At 39.7% G+C, this 19,446-nt stretch overlaps 1 protein-coding gene across 2 annotated transcripts in view; it reads right to left on the reverse strand.

The window, feature by feature from the left end:
* BRINP3 (BMP/retinoic acid inducible neural specific 3) overlaps nucleotides 1–19,446 on the reverse strand; it is a gene marked incomplete at both ends in the record, with an annotated part of 210,890 nt that overhangs the window by 83,317 nt on the left and 108,127 nt on the right. Inside the window, 2 exons of one of the 2 annotated variants that reach the window (XM_082053365.1) lie at nucleotides 5,084–5,274; nucleotides 16,000–16,190. In XM_082053365.1, coding sequence (XP_081909491.1) covers nucleotides 5,084–5,274; nucleotides 16,000–16,190 — 382 coding nt within the window. The remainder of the gene's footprint in view (nucleotides 1–5,083; nucleotides 5,275–15,999; nucleotides 16,191–19,446) is intronic. The other variant, XM_082053366.1, reaches the window with a different exon arrangement.

The raw sequence follows: 19,446 nt of genomic DNA on the forward strand, positions 1-19,446 counted from the left end.
CTGTTAGTTTCAAAGTAAAAAATTCCAGGAACACCTTGTAACAGAGCTCATTTGTGCACTGATGTGTTATGATTTATCTGCAAATATAATGTCTTTCGATTTGTGCTTTAAGTCTTGCCTGTTCCAAATAATAATTTCTTTTGTTTTATTCAGATATGTATTACCAAAAGGGTAGTTAAGTTCTTCCTAGTAAGAGGATGAGTTAAATGAAGCATTATTAATAGTCATAGTCTCTTCTTAAAATATAAAGAACTCTGCTAGTATGATAGAGTCAAGTATACGGCATATTAAAAAGCCATTCAAAATGTAAATAAAGTTTATTGACATTAAAGGAAGGGAAAACAAACTATCCAAAAGATAACTATCTGTTTTTTTTTCTTTTCAATGAAATTAAGCTCTATGTACACACATACAAATTGTGTTTTAAGACACAGAATTGCTATCTAAGAATGAATCAAAACTGATCATATCAAATAATAAACAGATTCTGAATATGATTTTTTTTTATTGTTAACTAGTCAGCAATCAAAAAATGATTGTGAATCACTTGGAAAACTTCTAATATAAATTCAGAATTTCAGAGATTTCTAAACCTCTTCCAATGCCTTTTGTCAGAGACTGAAAATAATTCTGCCTCAGACGCTGTGGCAAAACCAGTTCCTTCAGCCACAGGGGATGGGACATTGTCACACTGAAGAGAATCTGCCTCAGACATTGTGGCCCAGCGGCAGGAGAGGGGACACTCAGGAGAAGGTGAATTGTGATTTACACCCAACACAAGCCGCAGACAAAGGCCGCTGGTGACACAGGAGGGGGATGTGCCAGAGAGCACAGAGCTCCATCTTCTGATCGGCCCAGCCTGGCATGGAGGGAAAAGCCGAGACTCTTCAAGATGGCCGAGACTTGTCCGTCCTTCGCAATCACCCCCCAGATTCCCTCTTTTGCAATAACACCTCTACAAAACACCAAAGGTTCCCCAGGCAGTTGATCCAGAGGGCTGTAAAATGCTCGTTGTACAGTGCTGGATGTCCCGTCATCCTGAGGACGTTCCAGTCCCATCACAGAAACTGAACCAGCACCTGCGGCCACTGCGCTCCCGAACTACAAACCCCGGCAGCCCCGGTGGGGACAGCGGGGCTGCACATCCCTGGCCTGGACTGCGAGTCCTGCCATCTCCACTGGGATCCTTCAGTTGATTTCTGCCTTTCTTTTCCGTTCTCTTCTTTCTTCGCTTCTCTTTTCCTTCCCTACATCCCTATTTCTGTGCCTCTCCTCCTGTGAGCAGTATAATCACACAAGGTTCACAGCCCCACATGTGCCACAAACCCCTTTAGGTAAATCCTTTTGCTGTTAAACTGTCCACTAATTAGGCTTAAGTAACATAAATCTTTCTGCCACTGAATCATCCACTAATTGGACTGAACTGCAAAATACAAGGTGTTGCCTTTCTTGTTTATGGAGCTTAAGTGTTGTGTGTGCTGTTCTCCACCCAAGGGGACCCACGGACAGGAGTCACCTCTGCCCCCACTGACACCTCTGGGATGGGTTTGAGACCCTTACATTGGATTTCTTTGATGCTGGTCAGAAGGGAGTTATAGTAAGCTGAGAGAGATTTCTTGGAGTCCCTTTGCAAATCCCTGTTTGATTTCTCATGCAGAGAAGGCTTTGGGCAGAGCTGCAGTGCACAAAGCAGACACAGGATTGCTGTGACTTAAAGAGCTGCCCAGTAGTTTACAATGCAAAACCCCACTCAGTTCCCTCTCTGTGACAACCTTGAAGCACTCCCCCCATTCCAATTAAAACAAAGAATGATGTTTTGCCTTAAACATCTAGTTTTTGATACTTTGGGTGGAAAAGATAGATGGCTGTGGAGGCAGACACCTTGTCTTTTCTTTCCCAAGGTTTTGTGAAAGATAGAGGCAATTAGCAGTGTTGCTGTGAAGGTCTCATGGCCTAATTGGGATGACAGAGATGAACCATCTGTGGGACAACCAATTGCCAGAAGAAACCATGAACCAACAGCTACTCCCGATGGGCAAAACAACTCATTTTTGGTCAGTATCATGAACTTTCCCCTACTTTGAAGACCCCAGACCCATTTCCAGAAGAGTTTTCCTAATTTAGCATGAAGAGCAAACAGAGGGAGGAGACAAACCGCCCTCTCTTATCTCGCATGTAAATTAACTGGGTTATAAAACAACTTCATATGTGATATGACCTGGTAGTGTGTACGAAAATCTTCAATGCATCCACCCCTCTCCAGAGGATGTCACGGGACCGATTGACCTGTGAAGCAGTGATATCTTACTCTCTCTCTGACATCTTAGTTTTCCTTCTTTCTTGTTCCTTCTTACCTTTATATAAAGGTAATATAATTGTGAGTTCCGCTGCTAAAGTCTTGTTAAGTTTTGTGATATAATAATATATTTTTGCCAAGTTACTAATTGCTGTAATTTGCATTCCACTAAGTGCTTTTAGTAAGTTCATAATTAAATTGGACCTCTTGAGTGACTGTCATTCACTTCCCATTACCACGCAGAAATACCCAGAGTTAACTTGTACCTGATCTCACCTGGTGAGTCAGGGCACACATCGCATTCAGAGTTAACTCATCCCTCATCCCACCTGGTGGGAAAGGGCGACTTCCTTCCCAGAGCAGCCCAGGCCCGAAGGCACTGAGTTGGCTGGTGGCCACTCTGCTCCTCAGGACCCCAGGGTGGCACTTCTATCAGATCAGCTGTAAAGCTGATCTGCTGGAACACAGAGATCTGGCTCTTCAGCCCTGCAGAAAGCCTGTATTCTAACTCAGAAGTCACTACAAAAGTTTTAATAAATAATCTTGAAATATCCTATTTACACCATGGATCTGAAACTTTATTTGATGGTTTTCCAATTCAAAAAGAGCAGTGTTTCAAAAATCTGTGTGGGGAGAGAACAACAACAACAAAAAATGCCTTCCCTGGCTGCTTTTCTGTTCCTAGTTTTCAACAGGAACAGTTTTTCTGTTCAGTTAAGTGTTCTGGCAATAGAAATCTGTAATGCAAATGCTCCCGGTCTCTCAATGACAACAAGCTAAAAGGCGAGGGTTTCATGTATCAGCACTGTTGCATCCGATACGAGAACTGTTTTCTAGAGACCTGCTGCAGTCAATTAACCAAATTAGATTTGCTGATGGACTGCAGCTTGCATTTGTATCCTGCTTGTGAACAGTGAGGGAGTGGAGAGGAAACTTAGTCATTTTGCAGTGTTGGTAAAAACCTTTGGACATGCAGAAGTTTCATTACATAAATTGCTAGCAAGAAGAGTTGAATTTTGCATTATGATACAAATTTGCTTTAAAATAAGTTAGAGAATAGAAAGGACATATTTCTTTCAGGCACTGTCTTGTCTTTACATTTCTATGTTCTATCAGTTCAGTTACCACTGGTTTCAGCCATAAATTAGCATAGAAGAAAAGTTTTGCATGTGCAAAAAAACAGAAGGAACCTAGTTTTAAAGGTTGCTGTACATCTACATATTAAACAATGAAAAAAGTCAGGTCAGAGGGGTGCACAGTACCATGGTTTGCAGCAAGACAGAGTGACCCACTGGGCAGCCCTCCAATGCAGTCAGACTCTGTGTTGGTTCTACTGCATTTTCAGCTCTTGTGCCTGAACAGCCAAACTCCATCCTGCACCTGGGGCTGACCATCTCTGATGTGGGGTCAGCTGCCATGCCGCAAGCCTGCGATGGATGCTACAGGAGGAGTATCTTCTATATACCAGCAGCCAAACTGAACAGGTGCTGCCAAGCCATAAATTCCAGTTGTCTCTTTCTTACTGTAAAGGTTCTCACACTCCCAAGGAGGTAAACTTATATTTACTTGAGTAACAGCTAAGCTAGTTGGAAACTGCAGATTGACTTCAGACGGTATTTAATGAAGACCTTAGTTACCAATGGAAAGACCCAATGAACAAAATGGATTCTAAATCACATCTTACATTAAAAGCTTCATAATTAATGCATACTCAACTGCACATTAAAATTTTATTTGCTGTTCAATGCTGGAATTGGACAGAGAGGTTATTTCAAATAAGCAGCATTAGGCTACAGAGCTGCTCAAAACAACAGTCGCTGTAAGGGAGTGGAGCATCTGCTTCACAAGGAAAGGCTGAGGGAGCTGGGGCTCTGGAGCTTGGAGGAGACTGAGGGGTAACTCATTCATGGGGATCAATATGGAAAGGGGGAGTGTCAGGAGGATGGAGCCAGGCTCTTCTTGATGACAACCAGTGACAGGACAAGGGGTAATGGGTACAAACTGGAACACAGGAGATTCCACTCAAATATGAGAAGAAACTTCTCCCCAGTGAAGGTGGCAGAACACTGGCCCAGGCTGCCCAGGGAGGTTGTGGAGTCTCCTTCTCTGCAGACATTCCAACCCGCCTGGACCCCTTCCTGTGTAACCTCATCTGGGTGTTCCTGCTCCGTGGGGGGATTGCACTGGATGAGCTTTCCAGGGCCCTTCCCACCCCTGACATTGCGTGATTCTGTGATTCTGTGCTGTTTTATATAATACCAGCCAGGGCACTGATCTTAGCCAAGCACCCTCCGGTGGTATGAGTGACATACAGTTGTCAGTAGGCAGGATGCTTTGACTGACAAATTGTACTAAAATAAGTTTCTAACAGAAATTAAGGTGTGCGTCCACAGAACTGCAGAACCAAGTGCTCCAAATTGTTCCAAAGGTCAGTAAGGAAAAAAAAAAAAAATAAAAAAGAAGAAAATAAGTTTGACAGAACGATATGCACCTGTACAGATATAGGTTTGTCATAAATGTAAAGGGGATTGTCTCAATGACCAAACACTTCTATAAGGGCTAGCTGTATCATTCAAATTATGTACCACTTATCAAAAGTAATGCCTTCACTGTGTCAGACCCTCTTCTAAACTAGACTCTTCATTATCAACTGAGTTCTTTTATTCAGGTAAAAAGGTTCAGAACAAAAAATACTGTTTTGCTAACAAACCTTTTTCTACTAATCAAGACACGTCTTTCCTGAGAAGCAGCTAGTGAGTCTGGAAACACATCCGAGGAGCTCCCTACCTTGATGGCAGTGGAGGCGATCTGGATGTGGTGCAGCCGGCGCAGGGTGCTGTCCCTGTCGATGAAGTAGGAGGCTGCCAGCTGGTGCAGGGTCTCCAGGGTGACAGTGGAGCTGTTTGTGCTGGGATCGCTTCCGTCCGACCTCTTGCTCAGCTTCCGTTTGTCCACAAAAATCGTGAGCGACTCCTCTCCTGAGCAGGGAAACAGGAACAACAATGTTCATCAGGGACAGTTCTGCGAGTCGCACGTTGCCAGAAATAAGGTGGCAAACCAAAGTTTTCTCCAGCTGCTGTCTAACGTTCAGATATCCCTCCCTGGTAGCAGATGCAGATAATTCAGTGCCTAAGCACATGGACAACAGATACTATTCTAAGTATCTATTATTTTTTTTGGAGTGCCTTGTGTAGTTCACAAATATACAACAGGACACACTTGTGCCTAAAATGTAATGACACTGGGGATACAGCTGCTATATTGACTTCTATTTACCAACAACATTGTGTAGATATTCAATTTAAATTAAACATAACCTGTTTATTTCCAAGGTTGCTTAGTACCTTCATTTTTTAGTATTTAATGTCAGCATAAAAGAAAGTGAAAACAGTGTAATGCTTGAGACTTTTTTTATTTTAAAATATATATCTGATTTCAGAAAAAAGTTACTACTTCTTATAAGCAACCTTGTTGCAAGCAATCCCATGCTTTCTAATAAATTCAACAATGCCAGGATGTTGACACGTGGTGTAACAGACATTTAAACCCAAATTTATATAACCAAAAAGTATAAAAATATGTAATAAGAATGTTAATAAGTTTCTTCTAAAAAAAAGGAAACATAAATAACACTTTCCTAACTCCAAGAGGTGTCTTTCCGAAAGCAAAGAGAAGTTCCAGCATCTTAGGTTGTGGATATTGCATTTCCTTTCCCTTTAAAGAGACATAGAGAAATACTATTGAATATAGAAATTTTGATTCCTGTAGGATTATTGAAAACAAAACCAAAGAAAGATCTCACGTTTAACTGAGTGAGTTCTTAAGAACCATTCCAGACCTACCAATACTGTTAAACTTATAAGGAATTTTCCACTTTTATTGTTTATTTGACAGATCTTTTTTCTGCATTTCAGGCTAAGCAAGAATTCATTCATTTAACAATGTGATTAGGTAGAACTATTTACTTCAGAATAAGAAGTAGAAAAGTAATTTGCTTATTATTTTCTTCTGTGCAACTTATGTCCAAAGTAACTACAAAACAGAAAGTCTGTATTGGGTAACTTGCATTCTTCAACATAAACTCAAGAATCAGCTAATAATATCATTATACCTGCATTTTAGGTGCTGGATATCTACACCGAATGCCATTTCATTGTTCCTGGAAAGGAAACCGCCCTGATACATTCTGACTTGCCACTGTGCTGGTTTCTCTACTCACCCATCTGCTGCAGTGGCATTTTGCCCATGCAGAGGACAGGATGCCAGCTTTGGATGGGTATACTTGCCAAAAAATATAGCAGTAGAGGCATAATATGTAGGATGAAAACATGACATCATCTTTAAAGGGAGATAATGGTGGTGGTGGGCAATGCTAAATGAAGAATGCATGCATCTGTGCAGGAGACCACATCTGTTGACAAATTTGACACACAGCTACCTCAACTTGCAAAATTCATTTGTTTTTGGAGAAAGAGGAGTACACTCATGCTAAGCAATGTGCCTTACAGTGGTTCCCAGTGTCACAAATTCAGAGGACAGTCAGGCACTTCAGACATTACACAGGCAAAATTGCCAGTATCCAGGAGCCTCTTGTCTAATTAGACCTGCCGGGCTTGTCCAGTATGTTAATTTTGTCCTGGAAGGGACAGCTGATGCCCAGGACAGCTGGCTATTCCAGCTGGAGCCTACCTCTGTTTTCACCACTATATTTGCACTTCTCCTCCTACAGTTTTGTAATGGGTAATTTTTTTGTGCATGCAGTCATCAAAGCAGAGAATAATTGCCTGAACTCCAAAGAGCCAGGAATTAAAGCAGCCTCTGTAACAGGATTTCCCCATTCAGTTACCTAACCTTTCTGCTGTAATGAATAAACATAAGTTTGCATTTTATTTAACTGCGGTCAAAACCTCCTGCAAAGCAGACTGGGGTTGCTTGGCAGGGCAGGCGTGAGCACGTTGCTTGTGCACCACATTTTGCTAAACTCCCTGGGTGAGAGGTGGTGCTGGTCCTGGGGCCAGCAGGACATTATTCACCACATGAGCAGAACGCTCAAAACACAGCAAAGTCTTATGACTTGTACTTTGGGAGAAATTTGCCATCAGAATCTCATCTAGGTTCCAGCATTGTTGGCATTCAACTATGCCTATGCATTAAAATCTGCCTTTTCAACACCTGCCTTGTGACTCTAGACAATATCACAGAATCACGGAATGTCAGGGGTTGGAAGGGACCTGGAAAGCTCATCCAGTGCAATCCCCCTATGGAGCAGGAACACCCAGATGAGGTTACACAGGAAGGTGTCCAGGCGGGTTGGAATGTCTGCAGAGAAGGAGACTCCACAACCCCCCTGGGCAGCCTGGGCCAGGCTCTGCCACCCTCACCGGGAACAAGTTTCTTCTCATATTTGAGTGGAACTTCCTGTTGTTCCAGTTTGAACCCATTGCCCCTTGTCCTATCATTGGTTGTCACTGAGAAGAGCTTGGCTCCATCCTCCAATATGAAAGTTGTTTCTGAAATAAAAAGCCATTGAGTGGCCTGCAATTTGAGCCAGGGGCCATTGGCTTCGTGCAGCTCTTTGTGGAGCTATAAAGTCACAGTCGTGTCAGAGCAGGCAACATCAAGACTCACAGGGATAAATAATGTATCGATGACCTGTTCAGGCTGTGAAAATAAGATGCAAAATTTCGCTAGGAGATTTCTCTCAATTTTTTCCACTTTTCCAGAGGCCTTAGCTCCTTAGCTAGTGTATTTAGATTCAAGTGACTTTTACAAGCTCAACCGGCTTTCGACTGAAAATATATTATTGCAGAAAATCACTGGAAAGTTGAGAAAAAATATGTAAAGTTCTTTCATTTCATTAGCTAGTATGCTTCCCCATGGTGTGGTGTGAGCTTTTTGATTAATCTGTATTAGTTACAAGTAGAGGTGGTGAGACTGCTTCTATTTCAACAGAATTGTGATAAGTTTTATTATTAAACCGGACTTTGTTTATTTTTCTGTCATTATAAACATTTGTTTTTCAGGGGGCAGAAAGCAGAACTGCAATAAAAATGCCCATTAAAAAACAAAAACAAAAACAAAAACAAACAAAAAAACCCCACCAAAACAAAAAAAAAAACAACAAAAAACCTTGGAAAAGGACAGTGTTGTGTGTCACATTATTTTGTTTTGATCAGAAAATGTCAGGAAAAGAACCTTTGAAGCCCCTCATGGTTATTACATCATCCTATTTTCCTAGTCCTTGATTCCATGCTTGCTGTGGCAGTTGCTGGTGGGGACATTTTGGCAGAAGGATCTTCGCACATCCCCAGCCCTTTTTTGTCTGCATCCCTTCTCCTTGACAGATACGTTGTGTTTTTATGCTCTCTAACCAGGTTGAAATGATTTTGATTGTTTACTTTGACTCAGATCACATCAGATTACATCTCCCAAGGTTGAGGGAAGGCACGCAGTGGAGTGATGTGGCCTCTTGTGTAAATGTGAAGGAAGCTCTTTCTCCTCAAAAATCTCTGAGTTGTGTTTTTATTGCATCTCAAACAAGTGTGTCCTAATTCATCATTGGTATGCTCAAGCACTATGCTAATACCAGGTGCAATCAGGTTTCAAAAATACTTGCCGTTCAAAAGGCATCTTACAGAATCAGAAAGTTTTTCGTCTGTCAGAGCTGATTTAGCACTTGCTAGAAAAAGTAGATGAAAAACCTGAGAACTCCCGCATATGCTGGTACTCAGGCATCCGTGTCGCTGAGAAGTTGTCACAGGGCTCCCTTTGCACCCAGAATTCTGGGGTTTGTGAAGTAACATCATGGACTCATAGTTAATTTGTGGAAGACAATTTGAGTTTTAAGTTAATTTAGAGAAAACTAAACCCATGACAAAAGAGATTCTTCTGTCACATTTGAAACATGGATGAATCTTGTTTTTTAATGGTTACAGTCTGCCATCATGACATGAGCTAAGAAGACATTGAAGCATTAGCTAAAAACCAAATGTGATTTAGAAAACTATTCAAGGTTATGAATTTCAACAACTGAAAATGTTTAATGACAGTTTATCATAACAAAACAACATTCTGCATCGGATCTACACAGCTGTGCTTTCTGCGAGCTCTGAAAAAAATATTCTCTCTTTTACCAAATTCAAGAGTAAGTTAACTTCGCTTTCTCAGTTTCAAAAGAAATAGCATAAAAAACTTTTGGTCATGCTCACAAAACAATACCACATAATCCAATTATTTGTTCAAGAAATTGTTGGAGTCCCTATCCCAATGCTTTATTATCATGCAGCTGTTGTCACTGACAGATATACATTGGGGGGCAGGAGAATGACATTCACACTATAGACTGACCTTGGCACAGTATATGCTAATGTCCCTGGAATTTGCAAGCTTATAAATTAGCCTATATATTTAATTATTTTTAGGTTTATATGAGCATATTTTTCAGGACTTTTATTTATAAGTTAAACTCCCAAGTTAAGAAAAGCATTCAACATGCTGTTTTCAAAAAATAAAACTATGAAATAAAAAATGCATATAGAAATTTACGTAGATACACAACCTACCCATGGCCATTTAGATAGAAGACTCCTAAACAACCATTTATTATTAACATTCAGAAATTAGAAATTAATTTTGTGTGCATCTTAAGAATATCTTCATGAATTATTTAAATTAAAAATGCAAATCACCATCATTGACATGGTAGAATTGGAATAATATTGTAACTAAATGTAACTGTCTATTGGAGGAGTAAATTTGTTATACATACTATACATAATAATACATATTCATATGATTTAGATACTTAGTGCTATTTTCTGTCTCAATTATTGAGAGATTGTTTTCTTGTACCCACATTGTAACGATGAAAGGATCATATGCCTTGACATTTCATATTTTCATGTGTAGACTGGGTAGTGGTGGGAGAAAGCAGTGATATAAGCAGTTCCTATCACTTCACGTCAGAAAGTGAGGAAACAGTAATAAAAGAATAACACTCAGGTATATCTGAGCATCATCCACAGCTGCTAACTTAGAGCTCTGTCTTCACATAATTAATTGTATCTGTATTGGGTGCCCTGGACCCCCAGTCAAACCAGAGCAGCGTGTTCAGGCTCCACAGGAGGGAAAGGCCGGAGCTGCAGCCGGGCCCAGAACTTTCCTTTTGGGAAATCCCCAAGGAAGCAGAACAGACACTGAACCCCAATGCGTTTTGGGTGCAGGGGGTGTCACGCAGATCTGTCCCGCTGTCTGTGATTTGACTACAAACAACCACTTTATTCCATAAATCTGACAGCCTGGGGGAGCTGCTGTGAGCTCTCTCTGCCAAGTAAGCTGGCTGTATGGCAATGGTTTTATTTCTCACAGGTTTCATATTGATCATTTAGCTGAAGGAAATGCATACTGAATATAATGAATCATCTAGAAGTATAAAGTTGTGTGATTTTTAATATGATCTTTGCTTCATGTTACTCGGTAAGCTGGATTTGCTGAAATCTTAAGCTGTAAATTCCGTGCATATTTACCAAAAGCAACTACAAACTACACTGAACACTTGCAAGACAAGGGCTGTTTTGCACTTTTCTGGGAAGAAAAGGATTTATTCAGACAAAACAGCACCTGCAAGGCCATGGGCCATAAACAGCATCTAGAGCTGAACAAAACAAAGGCCCATGTGAGACCAGTGAAAAGGATCCAGAGAGGAGCAAGAAACCCCCACAGTGCGGTGTTGCTGTTGGGCTGAATCACGGTGTGAATGGTCTGTAGATACCAAAGTCTGTGTTTCTGTGCTCAGGTTGGGCCTTTGCGCAGGTCCCAGCTTGAGCCAGCCCTGCTGCTGCTCTGCTCCATTACATTCATTGATCTCTGAGGATTTTGTCTCCGGACAGTCTGCCCTGCACACTGTTATCAACCCTCACCTGAAAGTTTGCTGCTGGAGCTTTAAATACAGACTCCAGAGTGAACAGTTATCATGAAGGGAATGCCTGAAAGCTTGCTTTTGCAAATGGGTACAGGCATCCCCTGAGAGTTTCCCTTCAGAGCTCTAAATACAGACTCTGGAGCAAAGGGTTATCAGGCAGAGAAGAATCCTGAAAGTTTGCACCTCGACGGGTACAGGGCTCGCCCGTCTGCCTCCAGAGCTCCAAGGCACAAACTCTGGAGTGAACGGTTGTCAGGGAGGGAAGAATCCCGAAAGTTTACTTTGTGAATGGGTACAGGCTCCTGGAGAGCAGGTCAGCAGCGTTCAGCTTGGTGTATTTCCCCCATGCAGTAAACAATAGAGTGAAACCGCCACTGAACTCAAAATTTTAAGTCGCACTTCTCTTTGAGAAATCTAAACATTGTTCTGCAGCGAGCAGAACCCTAAATTACTCCCTTGCGACAGTGTCTTACAAAGGTATAAAGGTTTTTGGTCTATGAAATCATCAACAGTTTCTGATTAAATAGAATACCTCAGCTACAATAGCTGTAATGCATTACAGTAAAAAAAAAAAAAAAAAAAAAAAAAAGCCTTTGCTATAAAAAATAGTTTAGTTCTACTGGAAAATCTATTTATGTATGGATCACAGCATGTACCATTAGGGTTTTATCAGGTCATTTTCCCAGGCTTAAGCAGGTGCTGATGAACGTGCACAGGTTCAAATAGTATATGAATTTGTACCAGGCCAGATGTGATATCATTTCTGTGGTTCAAGTGAATAACAGAGCACATTAGTTCCATATATACCACATGGTTTAAGGTTTTAAATTGTTCTTCGTTGAGTAGATGAGGAAAGAAAAGAAAGAGAATATATTTTTGCTTTTTTTTCTTCCTCTTAGTATCCATAATCTTAAATGCTGGGAAAATATACATATGGGAGGGCGCAGTCTGATGTTAAATTTTGAAGTTTCAGTCATTTGTGACTGGAATCTCCCTCCCTTATTCGTTAATAGTTTGTGTCTTACCTTGAAAGAAATGTGAAAGAAAACAAAGGTCATATCAGCAGTTACTGTAAATGATCATAAATCCTTCAGAATTCATTGAGATTCACTCTTTCACAACATCTGACAATTTCTCCCATCTCTGTAAGGAGAGTAATGTACTGCTCAAGAGGAATATTAATCAGGGACAGAAAATCTGACCCTCTTTATTCAGCACATAGAATAGTAAAAGTGTAACTACCAAACTGTAATCAGTGGAGAGGAGAATGACAAGAGATTGGGGTCAAGCTGATCTGCTGATGCCTGTTAAGGTTGTCTGGTGGAAAGACGAATCTACTTTTTTTTTTTTTTTTTTTTTTTGGTTCTCAAAGCCTTCAACAATATCAAGAGATATTTACTGACACAGAGAACTGAATGTATTGATGGTCTGGTAATGAACACTTTGAGCAATTATGACTGACAATAACAGCAAAAATAAAACAATCTATCGCGAATATTTGAGATTACCATTTAGCCAACTGCTTAAAAATGTGGTAGTTTCATGAGAAACCCTGGCAACCTACTGCAAATTTGTGTTCTTTTTTTGAACAACTACCATGTCTCCAGATGCAAGGAGGATTCATTTGCAAAGTCCACTATCTTCATCTTGCAAAGCACCTAAATCCCACTCACATCATCCGGATTCCTGGAACAAGAGCCTATCATTTCATCGTAGTATGTTAAGTTATCCGCAATTTCCTCATCACCAAGTCTATTGGTTTGCTGAGCAGCCTTTACATCTATAGGTAAGAATAGCATTAAACATGAGATCCACTGATATTTTCATCCTCCTACACTTATTTTGCAGCAGTGCCCTAGGCTTCACAATAATTTCCAGTTCTGAAGATCCCTGTTGCACACTATTTTTTGTAAACCATTAAAGTGTACAGCAGCTAATGCTCTTACATATTATTCAGCAGGCTGGACCATCATTGCATCATGCTGTATGCAAGAAAAAGAGGAAAGTATAAATGCAGAACAAAAAGAGAAATAGTAATACTCTGTATTGTCTTTCATTCAAAGGAGAATCTTTGCTTTTTGGAACTGCTAGTTGAAAGCTGATAAAGAATTTAGAAATACATCTCATGGAGTCAGAAAATAATCTATGCTAGAAGGGACTTCTGGCAGTCATCCAGTCCAATCCTCTGCTCAAAACAAGTCTAATTAAATGAGATGCTCAGGGACTCGTCCAGTAGAGTCTCTCTCACCTTCGAGGATGGAATTCCCTTGTATGAGCCTTTTTCTGCCTTTCCCCTAAAGTTGTTCTGGTCAGTGTTGGCTGGGCTGCGTCAATATGCAATTTTGCTGATGCAAACAGGGTATGTGTTGTCCTAAAGGAGTGGTCCAGTGGCCACTCAGCATCCCCATGTGTACAGAAAATAAACACAAATCAGCATCTGTGGCTGTCCTTTCTCTGCAGATTTGACGCTGCAGAAGCAGAAGCTGTTCCTGGGCACAGTCACACGAGCTCACCCATGAACCCACTGCTCAATTCGGTGTTTGCTCTGCAAACACTGCTTTACGTAGGGTCCTTCTATCATGCAGCTTGAAGCTGCTCATTATGGACATTTGGCATATGTCACAAAAAGATAAAATTTCCATAAGAAATAGGAGCAGCAAGAAATGTCGTTTTCCACATTAACTTGCTGCAGCAAGAAAAATAGAACTTCCCTAAGTCCTCATTTCAGAATGCCCTTGAGGAATATATTTCTGTGTTTGTGAATAAAGACTTAGGAACGTATCACAAACAACCATGTGTGAGCATTCCCTTTATAGCCAAAAAGGGATATTCATGAAAGCCAAATGGTCACAGAGGCGCACAAATCTTACCACGAGACTGTTCATTTGCCAGGCTTTCCTTTATGTCCATGAATACAGATGATTTGGGATTCATTAAATAAAAGTACTACACACACTCAGTTTGGTCTTCTGCTTTTAAGAAGCTACATAACTGACAAAGCTTTCAGAATAAAACAACTTGTAATTAAAGAGAAACTATGAATACATTATGGAAATTAAAAAATCTAATTACATGTTAATAAAGTGTGGACAAGCATCTCGGGGAATCCCTATTCAATCTAGCCCAAAAATGACAAATAGCACATACAGGAAAGTATAGGGTTATTAACTACCTCATGAAAGCATTCTTAGAAATTACTAATTCCCTGTAATTATTTTAATTGAACCAGTTTTTCAAAGTATTCAGCACCCATCCAACAACAATAGAAAGCAGCAGGTGTGCCTGAAATCATGCCTAAAAATTGAGGCTCAGGACCTAAATCAAAACCCATCAAAGTTAACACAAACCCCCTCTTTGACTTCATTTAGCTTTGACAGAGCCCAGAAGTCAAAACTGTCTCCCTATGAGTGGAAAATTTTTGCAAGCATGTGGTTGCTACTGCATTTTAGGGGCTTCGTGATGTGTTCTGAAGAGGGATGAAAAAAGGGTACCCCACCCCAGTATACACGTGCTGTATACACAGGGCAATACACGGTCATTCATAAAATATGTACTTATTGTATAGAAGAAATATACTGGGTAATCAAAAGAATTCTGGAAATTTTATTCCAAATTCCCGGTCTACATATGTAAATTTTTCTTAAAATTCTAATGGTGATGGATTTGCTGTAGAAGCACTAGTTCCCAAAATAATGATAGGAATTAGTTCTTTATTTTTTAAATAACTACAGTAAGACAGAAATTCTGGAATCATCTTTTCCAAAATGGAGCTACTGTGAGCCATTTCCGTTGTTATAGATCTCACATATCAGCCAAAAGAGAATAGGAAGGCTGTCATTTCCTTAATATATGGTTAGAATTCAGTTATGAAATGTATTAAGGAGAACCATTCCTCAGGTGAATAAAAGATTTTGACAAGACTGTCCTGTTGGAAGGATACTCAATCACCAGAATTATCTTTAGGATAATGACCCACCCAGGGATAAAACCACATTTCTAAAATGTCAGTTCATTTTATAATGCCTAGATGGGTAATCGCAAGCACTAATTATCTTTCATTCAGAACAATTTATGCTCTCTCTTGAACTGGATTTCTTCAATCCATTTGGTGACTGGATCCCAGTTACACATCAGGCTACCCTTTTTCAAATTAGTCTGTGGGGATTTAGAGACGCAGATTGCATTAAGTTAGTAGGAACCACATGACAAAGCCTCATCATGCCATTTTGAAACTTTTAGTCCCACTAAAAGGGTAGAGTGACAATATGGGGACTTCCCAGCAGTCGAAGTAGCTCAGAAATTTCCTGGTTGAAAAGTTCTGTTGGAAATAATCATTACTGGTTTTCTTGCTTTATCTCTGCAGTGTTGTAATGGACCTAGATACTTGTGTAATCTCTTCTTCTGTAAATTGTTGTAACAGACTCTTACAGAAAAAATGTCACCCTCCTTAATGACCTCTAAGTGCAGAGAAACATGCCCAAAATCCCAGGAGCAGGCACACCAGGACAAGTATCTCAGCCTTAGCAATGGGATTTTTTTATAATTTTGTTCCTAAAATTGTTTATATGGAATCAGTGAAGCGGAGTTTAACATCAGCGGAAGAATCAATGAGGCTTGTAGACAAAACCTGCTCCCATGCTTTGAAGTCCAGCCCAGGGAGAGCTGCTCAGCCCAGCTCTTCTGAGAAGGGAGCCCCACCGCTTTACACAGAAATCAGTTGTGACCAATTCTATCAGTTCAGTCACGCCAAACTCTTGCACAATATTTTCAAGTATTAACCTACCTCCCAAGGTAGCTGATAGTAGGAAATGTGTCCCATATTTCTTGATAAGGTTTTCTGTGATCTGTTGAAGGGTCGGGCGGCGCCCGAGTAGCCTTATGTTACGGAAGAATTCAGGGGCAAGTGGCAGTGGGGAGCCAAGGAAATTTCTTCTTTCAACAGCAAGATTGTTTACTTTCCAGCGGCCGAACTCTCTGCAAAACAAAGCAATTCTCATTCAGAAATATGTCATTCAGACAAATGTTCCTCATTTGCAAACACTCTGCTCTGCTGACTAGCTGGGGGCGACTAGCTGGGTATTACAACAGGCCTTGACAGTGATACTCTGTCATGTGTTACAGGCATAGGACAAGAAATGAGTGTTATTTATTAGGAGTGGAGACACAACTCCATAACAAAATCATTGTTCAGAAAAAAATAAATAAAAAATAAGCCACTTAGGATGCTGCTGTTCCTACTGTTTGTCTTTAGTCCCTATGTGAATACAGACCCAGGACAAACAGATTTGCTAGAAACTGAAACTAATGTCATAATTTCCAAAAATTTGGACCAAATACAACAAGTATTTTCATTAGTACAAGACAAATTAAAAAAAAAAAAAACATTTCATGAAACAGGCCATGATTTTTGCTCTTTGATGACAAGCCACTTAGGCACATAGCAGGCTAGTTTGAACAATTTAGAGAAACACGATCACACCACGTTTGACCTTACTATGATATTTCTGGTTTTCTGTACTTTTGGCGCCCATTTTGAGGAAATATGCATATAGTAATTCTGATTCCTAAAAGCAGATAAATAGAACTGAAAAGCTGTAGGAGACGTGTCCCCTTCCCCTCTCCAAAATAAATCAGTGATATCAGGGAAAACAAACAAGTCAATTACACAGCAATAAACACCTCTTTTATTCATTTAGTTACTAATTAAGACGCCAGATAGAGTTATTAGTGGAAGGAATCAGTGTCCTCAAAATCTAGCCAAGATACACAGCATTTGCTTTTGCAAAGTTCATAGTTGTTTTGGTTACAGAGTATTGTGAGAATTAAGTCCAAGGCAACCTAGAGGCTGCAGTTTAGCTGCCACTTCATTGAGTCGTTTGTATAGCTATGTCAATTAAGATTTTCCATAGATAAGATCGTAGAAAAGCACACAAATTAGAGAAAGAAAGATCCTGCTGGAAGATCCTTGAAAGATCCTGCCGGAGGTCCCAGTTAAATATAGTACAATATTCATTTACAGAAGGCAAAAATCAAGAATGCATCAAGAAAATAATATTTGAGGGGTATCACAGCAGCTGCCCTGGCTGAATGTCTGGGATAAGCTACGTAACACACAGAATCATGGAATCAGAGAATACCAGATTGGAAGAGACCACAAGGATCATCTGGTCCAACCTTTCTTAACATAATCAACACTAATATTTTTTAGTACTTTTAAGTCCACAACTATTAGTAGAGCCAAGACAAATACATTCTTACATTGCCCTAACACATTCCAGCATCCTCCTGTTTCTCTTGCAGATCCAATTGGTCTTAACCCCGGTCTAGCGCAGATTTACACATGTAATAGGTGACAATTTGGTGCAGCTCCTGTGAACTGCCTTTCCTCTCAGACACACTCTCGCAGATCCTATTTTTTATCAAAAAGTAATCAGAATTATTATAGTAGAAAGAGCTTTATGCAACTTACCGGAAATGTAATGCAATTTACCAGTCTTAAGACTCTAGACATTATTGGTGTGCTAAATTAGCATTAAGTTTTAAAGTTTTCTCTCATAAATTTACTTTCCTTTTAACAAGCTATGAAGCCAATAACCTCTTTTCTTGTTTTTACTTTTTTTTTTTTTTTCCCCAGCTTTTATGGAACTACTGCATATTAGTAGAAAGAGATGAGAAAAAATACAAACATTTTTTATCTCTAAGATGAAAAAATATTCATTGGGCATATTGACCACATCAATGCAAAGACTAAAAACTGCTCTGTAAATGTACTTCTCAAGCGAAAGACACAAACAAGAAAACCAGTTTTTTATTTAAATTTTCTGCTTTCTGTGCATATTTGAGTGGGGTTTGTTGTTTTGTTTTGTTTTGTTTTTATTTGAATACATCAGAAAATATAGGTCAGTTGTAGTGCCTGAACAGGCCATCAAGACATAATTGCTTTGACAGCAAGAAAAGAATACAAGCTTTAGAATGTAAAATATTAATTTTACACCTTGGTGAAGTATTTTCTTCTAAACTTACTATCAGACTAATTGTCTGTATCAAAACTGAGGATCAAATACAAGAATACCAGAAAAGTTGCAATTCTTATAAAAGCTGGTTTGCTGCTACCCTTCTTTATGTGATTTTCATTGTCAGAGTTTTTAAGGACAGAGAGACCACCATAATCCTCTTGTCTGCTCCCTTTTTGATGCAAAGGAGTATCACCAAATGGCTCTTGCTGCTTATGTTTCCCAGAAAAATGTATAACCCTGACTTAAAAGCTGATGCTGAAGATTTCTCAGAATTTCTCAACAATCTGTTGTAGTATTTAACTACAGAGAATGCATTTTCTTTTCAATTTGAACATTGCCAATTTCAGTTTCCAATTTTTGGAGCTTTTAGTGCACAGATGCAGATTAAAATTCTTTCTAAATATTAGGTACATTCTGTGTAACTAATTACAGCTCTTTTCTGAATCTCCTCTTACTCTTCAGCTAAGTTGATTGCCTTCTTTTTTGTTTCTTTCTGAACAGTGATTTTAGATGATACATTTTACAGCTCTTCTCCAAAAGTGGTAAATGATTTCTTGGAAGAGTAAGGCTTGAAATGATGGTCTCATCCATACCAAATTCAGAAGTATTTGCAAGTCGAGGTCCTCCTGTTCTACCACAAGTCCTTTATTTACTGAATCCAGCAACTGAGTTGTTCTAGCACTACGAGCAATTTACTTGATTTAGTTAAGGAAACTTGAGTTCCTTCCACAGTTTTTGCTATGGAAAGATTATTTTGCCTTATCTTACACTATTTCAAAGTGAGGAAGTAGACTAATGATTTTGTAAAAGTTTTGGCCTCTTTTTTGATTCAGAGCATATCAGTGGAAACAAATCGTGATGCATCAAGTAATCATTCCTTGACATTCACTGCTGAGGAAGCTGAGGAGTAGAATGTGGAAGCTGGATTTTTTTTCTTTTCAAAGATGACAGTTTTATAACTCTGCCACAGCATGAGCTGAAGCTTTTAGAGAATATACAAACCAGCTTTCGTATTTTTCTGAAGTCTTTCTTAAATGAAGTGATTTAGAATATGGAGAGACGAAGACCTAAACCCTCTGGGAGAGAGAAGAGGAAGCTTCATCTCTGGAGATAAAAGAGTGACCCAGGACACCAAAGCTGAGCTACCTGGCTGCAGGAGCAGTGACAGCTAGATGAGGACAAGCAAGAAGCGACTAGCAGCTTCTCCAGCTGGA

Source organism: Streptopelia decaocto (assembly GCF_964273445.1).
Source record: "Streptopelia decaocto genome assembly, chromosome: 5".
Lineage (NCBI taxonomy): Eukaryota > Metazoa > Chordata > Aves > Columbiformes > Columbidae > Streptopelia > Streptopelia decaocto.